The sequence below is a fragment of the Drosophila melanogaster genome, chromosome 4 (assembly GCF_000001215.4).
Source record: "Drosophila melanogaster chromosome 4".
Taxonomy (NCBI): domain Eukaryota; kingdom Metazoa; phylum Arthropoda; class Insecta; order Diptera; family Drosophilidae; genus Drosophila; species Drosophila melanogaster.
Window position 1 is genome coordinate 670684 of NC_004353.4, and position 19981 is coordinate 690664.

The 19981-nt window shown below is 37.1% G+C and overlaps 1 protein-coding gene across 4 annotated transcripts, besides 7 other annotated features; it reads left to right on the forward strand.

The window, feature by feature from the left end:
* The first annotated feature begins 458 nt into the window (after positions 1-458).
* Positions 459-19967, forward strand: CG11360 (uncharacterized protein). 4 transcript variants are annotated; one of them, NM_001272139.1, is made up of 4 exons: positions 459-483; positions 564-704; positions 9757-10452; positions 13898-19967. In NM_001272139.1, exons 3-4 carry the CDS (start codon positions 10026-10028, stop codon positions 15355-15357), a joined length of 1887 nt encoding a protein of 628 aa, NP_001259068.1. In that variant the 5' UTR covers positions 459-483; positions 564-704; positions 9757-10025; the 3' UTR covers positions 15358-19967. The 4 variants fall into 4 exon arrangements, with proteins under 4 accessions (NP_001259068.1, NP_001259070.1, NP_001259069.1 ...); NM_001272141.1 differs by having other exon boundaries at positions 459-933; positions 13898-16882; NM_001272140.1 differs by lacking the exons at positions 459-483; positions 564-704 and adding an exon at positions 9587-9621 and having other exon boundaries at positions 13898-16882.
* Positions 977-9502: a mobile genetic element.
* Positions 10632-10706: a mobile genetic element.
* Positions 10829-13189: a mobile genetic element.
* Positions 10908-11488: a mobile genetic element.
* Positions 11489-13152: a mobile genetic element.
* Positions 12002-12550: a mobile genetic element.
* Positions 16521-16670: a mobile genetic element.
* Positions 19968-19981: the final 14 nt, after the last annotated feature.

Sequence of the window (19981 nt, forward strand, 5' to 3'; positions counted from 1 at the left end):
CGCATGATTTGTTTTAAATTAAAAAAAAACTACAAAATATGTGCTTATAATTTAGTTAATAGTCAAAATTCCCATAATCTAAATCATTGGTTCTCAAAAAATGTATTTGAAATTTATTGAAGTATTTTTATCTATTAATATTATTTCCAATGGGTGTTATATGTTTTACTACTTATTAGCTTACAAACTTCAGGTTTTAATCTAAGAGTTTCCTGTATACATAATTTTTGATACTTTGAGAACAGGGCCAATGTTGCACCGCAACTGCAATATCAATTTTGCTAACTCTTAAGCTATAAATTTCATACACATATGAAACAATAACTTTTAAGTACAAGAAGTAAGCTATTGCATTTATCAGAGCTCTAAGTGGTTCAGTGTCAATGGTCTATAATTAAATATTCCAATATACCGGCTCTCATCTCTGAGACATCGATAGTTGTAATATTTTTGATTGCATTCTTTATCGTGTGTTGAATGCCGGTAATGTCATTAAATTGAATTTGGTGTGCTTAATAAAATAACTGTTGCTGTGTCCTTTTATGACAATTTTGTCAGTACAGTTCATCTAAGGAATCGCTTTCCATATACTAATTAGCCTGCGTACCTCCACCCTCAACCCTCCACCATCTTTCCATACAAAAGGCGTGACGAAATACTGCCGGAATGTGTACCTGGGGATTCAAGTTTTCGAGTGTACACACGTAAATTTTGGGCCACTGGGCTGGCGTTGATAACAGTGTTATTTGTAAAAAATATATCGTGAATTTGCTAATTGATATTACCATGCGTTGTTAATGGACTGCATTTAGACAATAAGCTGCCCTATTTAGTTTAAGGATCGGCGCCTACATAACTATGTATTCATCGTTCATTTAGTATTAGGCGATGTGTGTTTTAGGGAGGGTATGAGAAGAAAAGAAGTTACAAGGGGTGAGTGACACAAAAGTTGTAAGTTAGGGGTTGGTCACGAGCGAGTTAAGTCCGTGATCGAGGGTGGAGCCTTTTGTGAAGATATGATGTGTAAATGTATGAAGGTTTTTAAGTTTCAGCAGATAGTTGTAGTGTGAAGATTTCCAATAAAGAATACGACTGACTTTCTTGAAGTTCAAAATCAGTGTGAAGTTTATTGTCAGAGAGTGGCTACTCGAGTCCTCCGTTTTCGTCTTATACATAAGTACATAGGTTCTTAATTGTAAGCATAATGAACATGCCGACTCGGCATGTGGCTGGCTAGCTGGGGACAATGTTGCAGTGCGACTTTTGTGTAATGTCAGCATTCGGCCGGAATGTCAGCATTCGGCCGGATGCGGTGTTCCAGTTGCCGTCTTCCCGGTTGAGTGTCCGATGATTTGTTTAGAGGCGTGGGGGTTTAGGGGGTGGGGTGGTAACTCCTCCCCCCCCAGTTCGAAGTGACGGCCATAGCGAAGGTATGGATGACGCGTAGATTGGTACGTGATGATCCTCGTGGATGTGGACGATGTGTTTCGTTCGTCGGTGCAGCCATAAGATGACTGCTAGGAACGTTACCAATCCGAGCAGAGTGTAGAGTGTCCAGGTGTGCTGTATAGTATTGTGATGGACGGCCAGGATTTTATCCATTGTTTGGGTGGCTTCGAGGTGCAGTTTTTCTAGGCTTAGTACCGTAATAGTGGTATTCCTAGTTACTTTTCGCATGGGGGGAAGATCAAAATCCGTCTGTTCAGGGAACGTGTCAACCGTGCCGTCGTAATCGATACCGTTAATCTGTATTGTTTCGTTAATGTATCTGATGATGGCTGACCCCATTATTGAGAGCTCGGAGCCGTTTGTTAGGGATACCTTCAGTTTGTTCACGTTGAATGCGAAGATGTAACCTCTCTCTGCCTCGAACACGTCGGTGATGGGGCCGGTTTCCCGTACATCGCAGGAACTGTTTTCTCCGTTCAAAAGGTGTTCCAGGCATGTGTTGTTCTGTGGTGTATCAACGTAGAAGTTCTCGTCGCACAAGAATGTATTATCCAGTTTGGGGCATTTACGGGTCATATGAAATTTCTTATTATTAATATTATAAGCTAGGTAATTTGGGGTTATTACAAAATATGTGTTATTTATTGGTAATGGAACTAGTCTGGCGAGGGTATGAAAAGGTTGTTTAAAAATTGGGACTTTGATATTAAAAATAATCTTTTGTTCGTAATTTAGTGTATTCATTTGTAGGAAATTGTATATACTTTGTTCATTTTTGACTGTGATATTTTGTTTTTCCAGTATTGTTTTTATTTTATCCATTTCTTGTTCATTTAGGATGAACTTGGGAATTATATTTATTTTCGCCAATAGCATACTTTCTGTTATGTCGTTTAGGTGGTTAATGAATAATTCTATGTTATAATTAATCCTATTTAAATATTGTATTTCTTCCAGAAGGGTATCTTGTAAGTTTAAGTGTTTGTATATTTTGTTTTGTGAGGTATCAAAGAATTTACTTATCAAAATTTGTTCATTATTTATATGGTCCGTGATATTTTCGAACCGGATAAGTATTTCGTTGTTAAACATTACTTGTTTTTGGAGATTGTCGTTACTGACTTCGGAATTTTTCTTTATATTGTCAAGTTCTTCATGTATTTCTTTATTGTCGTTGGCATCCATGTTGCCGGTAACCACCTTTACTAGACTCCCCAATCCGTTAATCAAACCCCGTTTGTTTCTATATGAAGGTGTAAGGGCTTTGAGCTTTACTTGGGCTTGGGTTAATTTGGTTTTTAAAATTGTGACGGAGTCCGTCAACGTGGAATCGGGGTTAAATTTATTAATGGTCAGATGGAATTGTTCCATACATCTGCTGTAGTCTTGTAGGTTGATTACATGACTAATTATTTTGTACCTCTCAATTAGTAAGGCTTTCCCTAGTTCTATCTTGGCTATAGGGGCGTTATCATTTAAATAATGGACATGGATAGCCTGAGTTGGCACAAGGGTGAACCTGAAATGGTAAGTTAAGAGGTAGTGGGGTCAGTTATTATCAGTGTTGGGTACGTTGTTGCTTTTGTCTTTTTTCAAAACTGTTTTTCGAATTTTTGATTTGTGTAGTTTTTGATTCCTAGCAGTTATCAATGTATGACCTTTGTCGTGTTTGACTTTGTGAATCGAAAACCTGGGTGTAATCTTATTACGTCTGTTTTCCTTCCTAAGGACTAAAGTGTCTGGTTGTAGGTCTACGGGGTCTGTTCGGGTTTCATTTAATTTTAGGGTTCTCCTAACTACGTCATTTGAAAGTTTGTCCGTGATGAGGGGGTACAACTTCTCGCGAAATTCATTTAATTTCGTTAAGTAGTCGTGTTCGTTATTGAACTGGATTGTTTGGTTGAATATATGAGTACGTCCGTTAAATAGTTCAAAGGGGGTATGTTTAGTTGCAGAATGAATAGCGTTATTATATGTGATTAGGGTTTCGGACATTATCTCGTCATGCTCGCTACTGAGTTTCTGTTGTTTCCTGACGTCAAGTATTATTCTGTAAATCTCAGTTAGTGTCGAGTGAAGCCGTTCAACGGGAGAGTTACTAGAGGATTGTTGAAAGGACGTAACGTGTAGGTCAATGTTAAATTGAGTGCAGAACTTATTGAACATATCGCTAGCGAATTCTGCTCCCTGATCATAGATCAGCTTTTTGGGAATACCAAATTGGGAAATGAAATGTTTTAAGGCTTTAACTACGTTAATGCAATTCCTATTAGTTATAGGGTAGGCAGCCGCAAATTTAGAAAATTTATCGATAATAGTAAGGTTATAATTTTTGTTAATAGTATAAATGTCTATATGTAAGATGTCCAACGGTTTTGAAGGTAGTTCGGATATTTGGTAAGTGATCTTTTGAGGTTGTCTGTCGTATTTTAATTTTAAACATGTTTCACATTTTCGAATTAACTGAGTTATTCTCTCCTTCATATGTGGGAAGAACTGTTGTCGTTTTATGTGTAAATATGTTTCATCGATCCCTCGATGGTTACTATTATAGTGATAGTCGGTTATAATTTTTTCGATCTCCGTACTATCAGTAATTTCGGGGAGGAAGATCAAACATCTAATGAGTTTAAATTGACTGTGGGCTGAGAAGTAGGTTTGGTAGGCTTGTTCCACCATTTGAAAAATGTGGTCGGGGGCAAATACCGCGCATGTCTTGTTTGGTTTTAACGACTGCCTAAGAATGCAAACTACGTCGTCATACTGAAAATTGGGTTTACAGAATTCCCTCCTAAGTTTGTGTTTAAACGGGGTCAGTGTGGCGTTATTTGTATCTGGGGTTATTTTGAACAGGAGCTGAATATTAAAATCATTAAGGGGTTTCTCTGAGATGGGGCAAACATTTTGAGGAATTGATAGGGCTTCGTTATGGTTGACAGAGGCCTCTGGTCTACTGAGAGCATCAGCAATTACATTTTGAGAGCCTTTCTTGTAGACGACTTCGAAATCGTACTCCTGAAGCTGGAGTCTCCACCTAACTATTTTAGAATTTGGTTGTTTGAAATTCATTAACCAAGTTAGTGGTTTGTGATCGGTGATTATAGTGAATCTCCTGCCAAAGAGGTAGGGTCTGAAGTATTGGACCGCCCATATAATGGCCAGCATTTCCTTCTCAATTGTGGAATAATTTGTTTCCGCAGCCGACAAGGTTCTACTAGCAAAACATACGGGCCTATCACTATGCACCGGACCTTGGGATAGGACAGCTCCTATTGCGAAATTACTTGCGTCCGTGGTTAGTGTGAAAGGTTTTGTAAAGTCCGGGTATTGGAGGATTGGGTCGTTAGACAGTAAGGTTTTGCAATATTCAAAGGCCTTTTTGAATTCATCATCTATTATGATCGATTTATTGTTTCCCCTTAATTTTTGTGTCATGGGTTGGGTAAGTCTCGCAAAATCTCTGATAAATTTTCTGTAATATCCCAACAAGCCTAGGAAAGACTTAATTGACTTTTTACTGTGGGGACATGGAAAGTTTTTTATAGCTTCGATCTTATTGGGATTTGGCCTAACACCTTCTTGTGAAACGATGTGGCCAAGGAATTCTGTCTCCCGCCTGAGGAAGTAGGATTTTGTGAGTTGGACTTTAAAGTTGGCAGATCTGAGTCTTCCAAAAATAGTTTTCAAGTGTATGAAGTGTTCTTGTAAGGAGGTTGAGAAAATTATTATATCATCTAGGTAAACTAGGCAGATAGTTCCGATAAGGTCTCCAAAAATATTGTCCATCACCCTTTGGAATGTGGCTGGGGCATTTTTGAGGCCAAACGGCATTCTAATGAACTCGTAGTGGCCCCCCTCTACTGTAAATGCAGTTTTGGGTGTGTCGTCGGGATTCATTTCTATCTGATGGAATCCACTTGCCAGATCAAGTGTGGAGAAATATTTGGCTTTGCCCAATCTGTCTAAGATATCCGCGATGTTAGGTATTGGATATCTATCGGATATAGTCTTCTCGTTGAGTTTTCTATAATCGATAACTAGACGCCATTTTTGCTCTCCCGTAGGAGTGATTTTCTTTGGGACGACCCAGACGGGGGCGCTCCACGGGGAATAACTGGATTTGATAATGTCCTGATTTAACATTGCCTCTATTTGTTTTTTGACCTCCTCTTTATGAATGTAAGGATATCTATAAGATTTTGTATGAATGGGGGTGTCGTCCGTGGTTTTAATCGTGTGTGTAATCTTGTTGGTGAAGGTCAATGATTTGTCTTCATTGTAGAAGATATCTAGATAACTTTTGCAAAGTGAAAGTAGGCTTTGTTTCTCTTCAGAGGAGAGGTGATCGACGCCAAGGGCTTGTAACGACGCTGCGGAGTTTTGGGGCTGTGGGGTGTCTGAAGTGATACTGAAAAGTTCAACATTGTTGGCCGTGGAGTATGGCATGCCTTTTATCGGGCTCTCGAGGTACAATAACTGATCCCTCTCGCTATAGTTTGTGATAACGAAATTAGCAATATTGTTTTGGGCATTATAAATCCCGTCTGATATTATTAAGTCATCATTGATTGTAATTGAATCGATGTAGAAGTCGCCCTGTTTGGTTTCCACTGGTAGTGGCAAAATAGTTTTCGTATGTCCAGAGATATTAAATACGTTTGAAGTTGAGTTACTGTGGGTCCATAAGGGTATAATGGTACTTGGGGTTTTTAGATTTAGGTTAAGTAAATCTATTTCTGTTTTTAGGTAAGATAATAAGTCCATTCCTATCAATCCGTCAAAATAAGAGTGGAACTTGAAAGGTAGAAGGGTCATTTTGCCCGTGATTTGGAATTCCGGTGGAAATGGTATAGAGACGTTTTGATATATTTTAAAACTGTTCAGGGCTGTTTTGAGTGTTATGGGCGTATCTAAGGTCACACAGTTCCTAGGGTCGACATATTTTGGGTCGATGAAGGAGTGTGTAGAGCCTGTGTCAATTAAAAACTTCAGGGGGTTTGTCTGGGATAGTTTGATTTTTATAAAAGGAAGCGAGGGGTTGTGCGTGGCTGGGCTTATGTACCCTGTTGGTTTCCCGAGGCCGTTTGCTGAAAATTCGAATCAGGTTGAGGGTTCTCCTCTATATTATTCAAACTATGTGAAGGTGCTCGAAAGGGGTTTGATGTATTGGCCCGGTTGTCCTTGGTGCCGGATTGGGGTGTGCGATTGTGTGAATTAAATGGTCTATTTTGGCCAGAGTTAGAGTTAGAGTTAGAGTTAGAGTAGGGTCCCCTACGGTCATTTCGGTCGTTACGTCCGCTGCGGTAATTGCTGTCGTAGCTATTTCGGTAGGTTTTATTGTCTGATCCATTGGGTCCCTGCTCTGGTCTGTTGGTTCGCTTGTTTTGTGCCCTATATAAGGTCTGCTCTATTTGGCATTGCTCGTACGCCTGTTCAAGTGTAGAAGGGGACTTTATCCTGACGAAAGTCTTGAGAGGTTCCTTCAAACCAGTCATAAAAGCATTGAGACAAACCTCGTTGTAGACAACCTTTTTTGCATCTACAACAGTGTTGTTGTGTTCGCTGTTTTTGAGTATGGAGAAGAGTTGGCTTCTCACCTTTGATATACCAAAGAACAGTTGGCCCAAGGTCAGGTTGTCCGAAAATGTGTTAAGCTCGCTTAACAAGTTGGCCTCGCTTTTCTTGCTCGAGTAGAGGCGGATGAGATTGCTTTTAATCTCATCCCAAACCAAGGGGGTATTTGCCAGTTCCAAGGCTTCGTCGGCCCTATCAATGATTTTGTTCCTGATGGTCCTCGGAGTAAGCAGGCCATACGGTGTTTGGTCAGCTCCCCTGATGAGCATCAGGATTTCTTCTACGCTAGTGATAAACCTGTCCAATAGACGAGGTGTACCATCAAAGGTTGGCAAATGCTCAACAAATGCCATGATATCTTTAGGCTTGAACGTAGTTGAAATTAAGGAGCTAATACCACTGACAGTGGGCGCCAGAGGGGATGGAGTGGGGCGGGCAGAATCGTTTCCCGAGTCCATATTGGGGGTTTGGGAAGATATTGATTTGGGTTCTTCCGAAATCGGGAGAAGGGAGTCAGGACGTCTAACGGGATGTGGGGGCCTATTAGTGTTTGGTGGAACTCCAACAACTGAACGTGTAGTTTTCCTAAGGTTGTAAACGAACTTTTTTGACATTAAATTTGAGGTTACTTAGTATATTATGTATGATTGAAAAATAATGAACAAATTTCTTGTTTACTAGAGTGTATGGGTGTCTGTCTTTGGCTTTATATTTTCCCTTTTATATTCTGCAATGTGATTGGTATTAGTATTTGTTTGATATACAAAATTACACAATGAAAGGAAACAAAATATATCTGTATATGTCGACTTCTTTAGTACATTTGTTTTGGTTATTTTGAATGTGCAATACATGAGCGTAGCAACCCATTGTAGAAGAGTGAAAGGCAAGAACACTTGACGATACTCAAGCGTTTTCCCCTTACCTCGGCTACCCAGACATGGGTGCGCCACTACACATGCAGTGTCGTTGTCGTTGTGGTACGCAGAATGAGCCTCGCTTGGTTTGAAATGATTTTTGCTTATGTTTTGATTTTTCGCCGACGTATGGCAGTGTGCGTTTTGAGTGTACAATGTATTAGAGAGGCTTTGGTGCTTTGTTTGTTTACCACGGTGGCATGGTGATCAGCGTTTGATTCCATGCCAACGAGGCGGTACAGTACGTGGATGTATTGGATTGTAGTTGATATTGTATGCTCACATATATAAGTGTATATAGAGGCTTTGGCGATGCGTTGGCCAGCGTATGTAAGTGCCGATGACGTGATGATCAGCGATAGATTCCACGTCAGCGCGGCAGTACGGTACACTTGCACTCTTTTTTTTTTATAAAAACTTATGACGTTTGGCAGAGTATGGACATACCGATGGCGTGGTGATCAGCGATAGATTCCACGTCAGCGCAGCAGTACGGTACACTTGCACTTTTTTTATAAAAATTATGACGTTTGGCAGAGTATGGACATACCGATGGCGTGATGATCAGCGATAGATTCCACGTCAGCGCGGCAGTACGGTACACTTGCACTTTTTTATAAAAATTATGACGTTTGGCAGAGTATGGACATACCGATGGCGTGATGATCAGCGATAGATTCCACGTCAGCGCGGCAGTACGGTACACTTGCACTTTTTTATAAAAATTATGACGTTCGGCAGAGTATGGACATACCGATGGCGTGATGATCAGCGATAGATTCCACGTCAGTGCGGCAGTACGGTACACTTGCACTTTTTTAAAAAAATTATGACGTTCGGCAGAGTATGGACATACCGATGGCGTGATGATCAGCGATAGATTCCACGTCAGCGCGGCAGTACGGTACACTTGCACTTTTTTTTTGTATATTTATTTATTTTACATTTTTCCTCTCTCTTTTTTTTTCCTGTGTTTGAATATATGTTTGAGTTTCATTTGGTACTTCACAACTTCAATTTTGTTTTATAAAAATTTGTTCCTAGTCACTTTCAGTCGACATCTTGCATATAGTTTGTTTCGTTTCTTACATGTTTACTTACAGGTAGGTAATTATTAATAGGTAGGACATCCTACCGGCTGCGCCAGTTAAGTCCGTGATCGAGGGTGGAGCCTTTTGTGAAGATATGATGTGTAAATGTATGAAGGTTTTTAAGTTTCAGCAGATAGTTGTAGTGTGAAGATTTCCAATAAAGAATACGACTGACTTTCTTGAAGTTCAAAATCAGTGTGAAGTTTATTGTCAGAGAGTGGCTACTCGAGTCCTCCGTTTTCGTCTTATACATAAGTACATAGGTTCTTAATTGTAAGCATAATGAACATGCCGACTCGGCATGTGGCTGGCTAGCTGGGGACAATGTTGCAGTGCGACTTTTGTGTAATGTCAGCATTCGGCCGGAATGTCAGCATTCGGCCGGATGCGGTGTTCCAGTTGCCGTCTTCCCGGTTGAGTGTCCGATGATTTGTTTAGAGGCGTGGGGGTTTAGGGGGTGGGGTGGTAACTAGCGCGGTATTCTGTATGCTGGGTGCTAAGTCATCGCATCAGTAAGAGAGACCACACTTTATTTTAGTTGTCGGAAACTAATACATTATAATAGCTGTCTAGAATAAACAAAGTACCACGTACGTAATTATATACCAGATGCTTATTCTTAAGTACAAAGAACATTCGTACCATTAGGCAAATGCACAGTTATCATTCCCATAAGCATACGTATGTATACCAAATGCAATTTCGGTCTTTTCTGTGTATTGCAGAAAATCCAGAAAGGGCTGAACAACGAATATATTGTTACCAACATTCGACTTGGGTCTGGCCAAATGTGGCTAAACGAGGAAGTCTTTTAGTTTAAAGCTGGATAAAACCTTGACATGACCGCACACATAACAAAGGAATTAAGTGGATTCATAGAGTGAGTTCAAGTTCTCTATCTAGTTCCATATCATCCGTCAATTTCTCATCGGCTTCCGTTCCACCGAGCTCCTCCTCATTGCGCGAGATTGCTGTTGCACCGGTTTTCATTACCATGGCGGCTCAGGTCACACCAAAGATCTCTACATGCATTAACTCGAAAGGGTCTATCCAGAAAAAAAATCAAGCACAACATCACGATATGTCTGAACAATCCAAAGTCAATGAATCAACGCTACCACTATCCGACGATCCGAGGACACTGCAATTGGCATTGGAACTATCATTGGTCGGATTTAACGACAATCAAAATTGCTATGCGCAGCCTGCTCAACCGCTACCAATGCCCCTAAGTGCACGAAGTGACTTTGAAATAGGGACCATCAACAGCACGCTACCAATTCCATCGGCACCGAACTGTCTTCTATTACCGAATGCCGGCGCCGTCAGTTCAGAAGATCGATCTAAGAAGTCGCAAAATATGACCGAATGTGTTCCAGTCCCCAGTTCTGAACATGTAGCAGAAATAGTGGGCAGGCAGGGTAAGCTTTTTATAAAGTAGATAATACTTATTGTTAACTCATATTTACTCGTTTCATATGAGAGTTGCTACCATAAGTTTTTTTGTTTTAGGCAAGCATTCATAAAATAAGCATTTGTGATTGCCATTAAGTGGTCAAAAAATTAGAAAATTGGTACACCCGTATACGACCAAATAAAGTCTTAATCGGGATCGATACCGTAGTCGATCTGGCCGAGTCCGTCTGTCTGTATGAACGTTTAGATCTCAGGAACTCAAAAAATACCATATTAAAATAAAGCTGGCATTTTCTAGAGACATCGGCGATATTGTTTGTAAGTTTGGAAGAAGAACCGCAAAAAAATTATACGTCCAGACTTTTTTTTAAAATTATTTTGATACCCGTTACTAGATTAAGTATGTAACAGGTACAAGGAAGAGCTTACGGCCATATAAAGTATATATTGTACATTCCAGCAAAGACACTAGAATAACAAGATGCGTAACGCCATACGATTTTTTGGCACACGAATTTTTCGCCGTGGCTCTAGAGGTGGCTCGAGGCGAACAGCTCTTTTCTACGCATACAGTGATAGCAGACAACTGTATGTGTGCACACGTATGGTCATGCATTGTAAATTTGACAAAATATGCCTTCACCTTAGAAGATCTTAGACTTTAAATCTATATTATTTTTGATCAATTGGCACCATCCGAAAAATTCTTTTGCATTGCCTTAACGTTATTATTATTTAAATAAAGCTTAGAAATAGTAATAGCCGAATCATAATATCACGAAAAAAATGAAGATTTTTGTTATGTTTTTGAAAAAAAAAAAATGATATAAAAACCAATTTAGCAGATCAGAAACTTTGCTATAGATAGATGAATAGATATGTAAATTCGTTTCTTCGATCAGAATTGATTTCGTACCGAAAATCGTCTTCTAGCACAACACGCACACATATACGCGTTCTCGTCTCCTGTTTTTACTCACACAAGCAAGCAAATTCTATTTTTTCTTACGCTCTCAGCGTAAGCGAGCGGAAAGAGAGCAATTTTTTCACGTCCGCCCAAAGGTTTTCTGTTGGATTCAAGTCGGGTGACTGAGCAGGCCATTTCATTACTCGGATCGATTTGTGCTCAAACCACTTTCGAGCTTTCTTGCTCGTGTGTTTTGGGTCGTTATCCTGTTGAAATGTCTAAACCAACGGCATTTCGTCCTCAGCATATGGCAGCATCACATTTTCCAGGATATCTGTGTAAACGTGCTGATCCATGATGCCTTGAATCCAATGAATCGGACCTACTCCATAGTATGAAAAGCACGCCCATACCATGATGTTTGATCCCTCGTGCTTTACCGCCTTAAAGGTGAAGTGAGGATTATATTCAGTTCGTGGTGGACGCCGAACATAAGACCGAAAGCCTTTCCCACCAAACAACACAATTTTGCTCTCATCTGACCACAAAATGTTGCGCCACTTCTCCACAGGCCAGTCCTTGTGTATCTTATATTCGATTTGCTTTGCCACATGCTTAACAGTCAAAAGCGGGACTTTTCTGGGACTATGTATGCTTTTCGGATCCCTCCGAACTTATTTTACGTGGCGTGTTCCACACTGAAGGGATTACAACCACGGCACCCTATACACCCACAAGTGAGCATATGGTGCATGTGTCTGGATACGCCAGACAAGCGTCCCGGACTAGAAGCTATAGCTATGTACATAGCGACCACCCCGGTAGCAATTCGAGAACTTGCTTGCCGGGCAAGCACTCCCCCTTGCTGAGGAGGGAGATCTACCTAAAATCTCTACTGATCTCTGGGTCTCAGCACCCGAGTTTTGCGCAACCAGCACCGTAACTCAAACGTCGAGCATGAAGGCTCTACCCGCGATATGGGTACCAACCACAGCCACCACGATACTCCCACCAGGGGACCTACCTCAATGAGCAGTCTTGGATAGCTGTTCAACCCGTGGTACCGAAAAGAGGCTCGGTGGGCCTCCCCCTTTTTGCTCCGACAAGCAGGGTTAGGGGAAACCTATCGCTGTATTAGTCGTCTCTTACGACAAGCAACAGCGGACTGTGGTAGTATTCTCGCCCGCTAACCACACGGCTGTACGCATTAAGGTTGTTTTGTCCTAAGCGTTTGCGAACTGTTTCCACGCTTGCAGCTATCTGAAGCTCCTTTTTCAGTTCCGTCGCCGGCTTTAAAGGCTCCTTCTTGCTTTGCCAAACCAAGCGCTTTATCTCCACGTTGGACATTGAGGGCTTTCTTCGCCGTGTTTCGTTCTTTTCGACAAACAGCAGTGCTTTGCGGATCATTTTGTTTGAACAACCGAAAATTCGACCAATTTCCTTCAGAGATAATGTTTTTAATCAAATTTATTTTTTCGACGGTACAATGCTTTCCGCTAGACAATTTTTGGTCTTCGGTTGGAACAAATTCAAATAAAACCTTTAATGCAACTCCTTTTTTCAAAATTTGTCGAAAAAAAATTCCAAAGCAATCACTCCTATTAATTTTATTGAACAAATAAAAAATACAAATAAAAAGAACCGTTATATTGAGAGAGTAAAAATTTCTTGCTCAGAGAGACAACAAATGGTACTTATTATTCATGCAAACTGACTTAAAAAAAAAAACATTTAATAATTTTTTTTAGCAAATCAACTTTCAACCTGCAGTAGTGCTATTACTTTAACCGCAGCTGTATGTATCAGGATCAATAGCCGAGTCGACCTGGCCATATTTATTTAACATATGTAAAGTTGGAATAAGCGTGCAGGAAGACGCAGCGCAAGTTAGTTTCTTGAAATTGTTTCTAACGACCACATATCGCCCAGAACTGCTACACCTTACTTTTGACAAATGTTTTGATTTTTATTCGTTTTATTGTTTTTCTTGCAAATTTCTATCGGTCTATCAAAGACACTACGACCACGCCCCTACTAGCACCTATAATCCGCCCAAAACAGTCACACACACATTCTGCCTTGTGCCAAATCAATTTGTCGAAGACTGATTTAACGACCACAAACTGCGTAAAGGTGTCAAGTCCTCGAGTCTGCATGCTTAGTATTTAATCACTGTTCATGGTCAGACTGACTCGGCTGGTGATCCGGATCCAAAATATAAATACTATATATATATATATGTATATATATATATATATACTATAATGGAAATAGGAAAATTCCAGTAACTTTCTGGAAGGATGTCAGCAATTTTTTTTGCTGGTGTCAAAGTTCGTGTAAGTGCAATATGTGTAGTTCCTTTATAATTATTTAAGGTAAGGCTATGTTCTAGATTTGGTAGTGCTTTACGGTTGTAGTATCGATTGAATGCCTTTGTTTATAACTATAGTTATTTTATACCTATCTATCTGTTTATTACAGATAATGGTGATCAAAGTTCGTAAAAATATATATAATTTTTGAATACCCTCTTTCCATTTTAGGGTGCAAAATTAAAGCTTTGAGAGCCAAAACCAACACTTACATTAAGACACCAGTTCGAGGAGAGGAGCCTGTGTTCGTTGTGACTGGTCGAAAGGAAGATGTAAACAAGGCTAAACGAGAAATACTTTCTGCTGCCGACCACTTTAGCTTAATTCGCGCATCACGTAAGCCTGTAAGCGATAGTCAGAACAATGGAATGGTAGGAAGTACGACTAGCTCCGGTGGTGGTGCAGTTCCCCGCATGTCAGGTCCCCCTTGTATGCCTGGACAGGTTACCATACAGGTACGTGTACCTTATCGGGTAGTTGGACTCGTTGTTGGGCCAAAAGGTGCTACTATCAAACATATTCAACAAGAGACGCAAACTTACATTGTGACACCATCGCGAGAAAAGGAACCAATTTTTGAAGTGACTGGCTTGCCAGATAACGTTGATACTGCACGAAAGCAAATAGAAGCTCACATTGCCCTTAGAACTGGTAGCGGATCTGGAAGTGGTGATGCTATTACTATGCAAAGTAGTGATTCGGTCGATACTAAAGAATACGCGTCACTGCCTTCATTAACTCAAATTTTAAATGATGATTTAAATTCGGAAATTCTATCGTCCATATACAAAAATTCCGTTCCGTCTACGCAGGAGTATGCAAATAATTCAATGAAGACGGTTGTAAACGTAAGCAATTCAGTGAAACTTGTGCAAGGACATCATACTGGGAACTGTTTTCAAAAATCAGAGTTTGCTGAGATGGAAATGACAGCAAATATAACAGCAGCAGATATATTAGATAAACGTCTTCCTGGAAATGAAGTTTCTGTGCCTTTGGCCAAAGCTAATGTTGCTAATATTGTTTTTCGCACTACGTCTAGTAAAACATTGTCTTTCTGTCCTCCCACATCTACATCGGCATCGTTTCATTCCAACTGTAATGCAAATATTTTAACAAGATCTTGTTCATCCGCTTCTTCTACCACTTCTACAAAAAGTACCAACAATAGCGCCAATACACCTCCAGAAATATTAAATATATGGAAAAGTATTAGTGATTCAATTGACGTTGACGAGGGTATAGGCGACTCTCCTAGTATTTGGAACCAACCGGCAAATATCATACCCACAGCTCATTGCTCGCCCACAATATCAATTAGTCCTACCGACTCACTGTTAGGTATGGGTGAACATTCTGCAAATCAACAAAATTTGAACCATGCTAAAGAGCCCATTATGCCTAATCTCCCGCAAAAGATAAAAGGCATTCAAGTGCAATCTAACGCAGACAATTTTTTAACTCATCGAGAATGCTTTGTATGTAATGAAAATACTGTTACCACTGCTTTGGTTCCGTGTGGTCACAATATGTTTTGTATGGAGTGCGCCAATCACATCTGTCTTTCTATGGATGCAGTTTGTCCGGTTTGTAATTCTATTGTTTACCATGCAATGCGGATTTTAGGATAATTTGAATTTTTTTGTAAATGTATTTAATATTTGTTAGTTTTTAGTTAGTCGGTTACACATCTAGTCGTGGCTTCCGTGAAGTCTATTAACATTAGTTGAACGTTCAGGGATTAAAGGGAATTCTTAATTTAAAATTAACTGCTGATTATAACGAACCAATATATTAAAAATTTCTTTTAATTTGGCTTCAGGGGACGAGACACAAATTTAATATTACGATTTTTTTGAACGCGATGTCAACTTTATGTAACGTCTTCGTTCCTAGAAAACTGGTTGACCCTACCTACTATTTATATTTAAAATTTCAAAATCGGAGTGCTTTTTTGGTTTCTTGCAAATAATTGTTTAGCGATTCTCTCTTGCAAATTTTTTATAACTGGCCAATACTTTGAGTTATAATAATGAATATTGTGCGGAAATAAGCTTTAATGATACTGTCAGATGTTGCGGTTTAATAAGTGAAAATTTTCAAACTGTCTTTATAAACACAATAACAATTTATAAAAATGCTTATTGGGTGCACTAAATGTTATTGTAAGCACTCAGTACTCCAAATATTGAATATTATAGTTTTTTTTTTTTAAACCGATCCATATTTACACAAAAAGTGAGTTTTGGCTAGTGGTCCGTTTTGATTTTCTAAAAAGTCTGTACTTCGGTTCGGTGCTGCTCCGAATTGGTTGACAGCCATAATAGGAACACCCTCTTAAACAGTTTACGAAGTTATATTCAATGGCTATACAATGAGTATGACATTTTATTTTGAAGTTTGCAATGTTTTACAGAAATCTTCATCCCATGGGTGAACTGAAAAAGAAACTTTTGAAAATACGAGAATAAAAAAGTTTTGTTGTTATACCCCGTTACTAGTAGAGGGATTAGTATACGAGAATCGTTGAAAAGTATTTAACAGGCACATAGAAGCGTTTTGTATGTGTATATTAATTTTTATCAAGCCAACTCTAACGTCTACACAACTCGCACATCTTTCATTTGAGTGGCCTGTCCGCATCGCTCAAATCGTTAGATCGAACTTCCTGACTGCGAGATAGAAAACTTTTGGAGGCATATCAATATAAGTTGTCAAATAAAATTAAAATGAAAAAAAGTCTTTTTCAAAGTGTTGTCCTGATCATTCTATATGCGATAAATACCAAAATATGGGCGGATATGGCGAGATTAAATATTAAAAAATATATACATACCTACTTATATATATACATATATATAGGGTCGAAAATGTTTCCTTCTATATGCTACATACGTTTCAACGAATCTAGTATATCCTCTTCTTTTACGAATAGCGGATATAAAAATTTTTCTGTGTTTTAGGAAGTCATCTATAAAATAAATAAATATACTATCAAGTAATATTTATATAAGTAGAACAAACCCAAATTCTATTGAAGACCTTAGTGAAGAATTTTAATAGTGTAAACAAAGAACTTAGATTATAAACATATATAATACCATATAGAAATACCTTATATTTTAATATTATTTTGAATAAAGAATAAATATTCGTATTTTATGTTATTTTGAGATTCGTGAATCTATATTCCTATTGGATTATAAAAAAGTAAATCAAAATAGTTTTTAATAGAAAATATATCGATTTTATTTTTACTATTGGACGTTCGTCCAAAAAATGTTAAATGTGTAATAAATCTGACACAATTTTTTAGTTAATTTCTATAATCTATATTCCAAAAATAATTCAAAGAATTTCCAAAGCCTCAGTTCTGGCTTAAATGTTTAACAGGGCTTAATATTGGCTACATTTGTGGGAATCCAAAAATTTTGATTGCGGCGCACAAATTGCGAATTCGGTCAGAAAATAATTCATTGAAGCTAGCTAATTCATTTAAAACTTTGCGTGCGAAATTACATGTTATGTTAGCAAGTTATAAACACTCTATTCTTTTTCGTATATCTTCGTTGGAAAATAATAAAACTTGAACATAATGCTTCTTAAACCATATTTATTTTGAACTTTTAGGAGCTTTCAGTGAAACTAGTTTCAGAATGACTTTGTTGGCCTGTTTTTACATCCGTACATCGTAATCAATTACAAATTTTGGGTTCGATCAGTGTAATTCTTTCATGCTATGCAGTAATATCAGGCAATGTTGAAATGTTTTAGCGTAATTTCTCTATTATTGACTTTTTGACTTTTTATGTAAATGTGAGTCACTGAGCTTTTAATTGTTTAATAGATACGGAGAAATCGATAGAACTTAGGCGAACTAACAAACTGCCGAAAAACATATAATAAATGATTATTTACACCCAATTGTATTAGTTTTTGTGGTTAACGGATAAGTATGTATGTATCTTATTTATTTTGAGTTTTTCATATAAATTGCCTTTTTATATCCGTCTGATTGTTGACGTTGTGAAATTCCTGATCTGTTATAAAACTTTAAAAATTATACTGTGGAGTTTTGTGGAAAATAAGTGCGATAACTAATTCTTAAATTTGTGACGCTTAGTTAAATTATTAACCATGGTCCCATTTAGAAAGTCTTGGAAGTCTCTTAGAAACTAAACTCTTTTGTTTACATGAAGCTGACTACTTTTTATTTACGTGTGTGAACAAACTTGTTCTTTAGACTTCTGTCAATTAAACAATAAATTAGCATTTTTTTAATTACTTTTAAAAAATATTTTGATATAATTTTAGGTTGCACAAATAATTAAGTCTCGATTTCATTGTTCCCCATGTGCAATTTATAATCAGCCTATTACATAAGCCATCAAACCATTTATTTTTAAACAACAAACATGATGAAAAATATATTGTATCTATAAAGTAAACTTTATGATACTAATTCTCTGAAAAATTTAAAACGACTGATAAATTAGCATAAATATTAAGATCGGACACAATATATATATACATAAATAATACAATAGATAAAGTAAAAAAATACAAAAGTTATATATACTTAAATCTACGATATATGACCCACATGTGACAACTACCTTTAAAAACTTACTATTAATGTGAATAAAAAGACTTATATATTATAGTCAATCATATTTAATATTTATAATACAATGTGAGTTGCGTGGAATGTTATAAAACCCAACGTATTTCGGTTCGGTTCGAATTCAATTTTTAATATTAGAATTTATGTTATACCTGTGTTTTAAAATTGTGTACTGTGCTTCAAGGTTAAATGAATCAATCGAAAATTTGTAATAGAGGCTGGCTTATATATATTTAAATGTATAAAATTTTAACATTAAATTTTTAAGGTCAAAATTTCAACGAGTGAGACTAAATAATTTATTTATCGCACAAAATAAACCTCTTACATTATTAATGAGATATAACTAGAAAAATTTAATTTCATAAACAAATTTTTTAAAAATATATTGTGCATTTATACATACATACTATATAATTATATATACGCATTGCTTAGCCCTAAATAATATTCTTCGTAAGATAGCATAGTGTTGTAAGGTATTTAATGCGTTCTCATTCATATGACAAAGAATAAGTATATCTAAATAAAATAAATAGAACATATTAATCTGTAAAATTCCATTACTTACGTTTTTTTTAAATAAAACGGTATCTATGGTGCTTATAACAAACTTGAACCATAATTATTGTTTGATGAAAAAAGCTCCCATATAACATTGAAAATAAATTCATGGAAAATTAATGATAGAAAATATGGATACCCCAACAGTCGAGTTCAGATTAAATTACGGACTTCGGCAATTGAGACATTTTTATTTCTGAAAAATTATAAAATATAATATCTTCACAATTGCAATTTATAGTCAATATTTTAAATGTTTTTACCTGAAAATGTTGCTTACATATTTTGTTACAAATTAAATTTCATTTTATCTTTTATTTTAGAATAGCGCAAAAAATTGTGCAACAATAAAATGTTAATTCCAATAAAGACGTAAAGAATGTCTATTTAATTTATTTTTACCAAGTTTAACATCTTGGTGGCATATTTAATTCGACCGTTTGGTTCTGCAATAAATTCTATTGTGCTACGCTCAAATAAAAGATTGAATAGTCTTCAAAAAATATAATTTGTAATACGTACAAACAAAAAGAGTAGTAAATATTTTTGTACACAGTTTGTAAGGACTTGCATTTAACTTATAATTGGCGGCTAATACATTTACAACGAATGTTTTACTAATTCAAACGAGGTATCACTTCAATTGGGAAACAAAAACAAATAATTTATGCAAAACAACAATAAGAATTAATATAGATGTAAAATATAAATACGTTCACCTAATTTAAAATTTATAATTATAAGTATAATACAAAAGTAATTAAAAGAGAAGTAAGCGCCCAATAACAAACATTAAACAACAAAAAACAAAATATTAACAATATGAAAATATCCGTATTGTGTTCGACAAAAAGTAATATATCTTAAAGTACATTTCATATATCGACTTAGATCGGCATTCCCATTTTACTGATTAGTATTCACATTAAAGGGCCAACTTAAGAACCGAGAGCCCTAAATTTATATGAGAAATATTTATGGAAATATAAGTATATCAACTTATATACTAATGTATCACTAAATGGTTATATAATAAATTTTTCGGAAATAAATAAATTGGTTGGCTT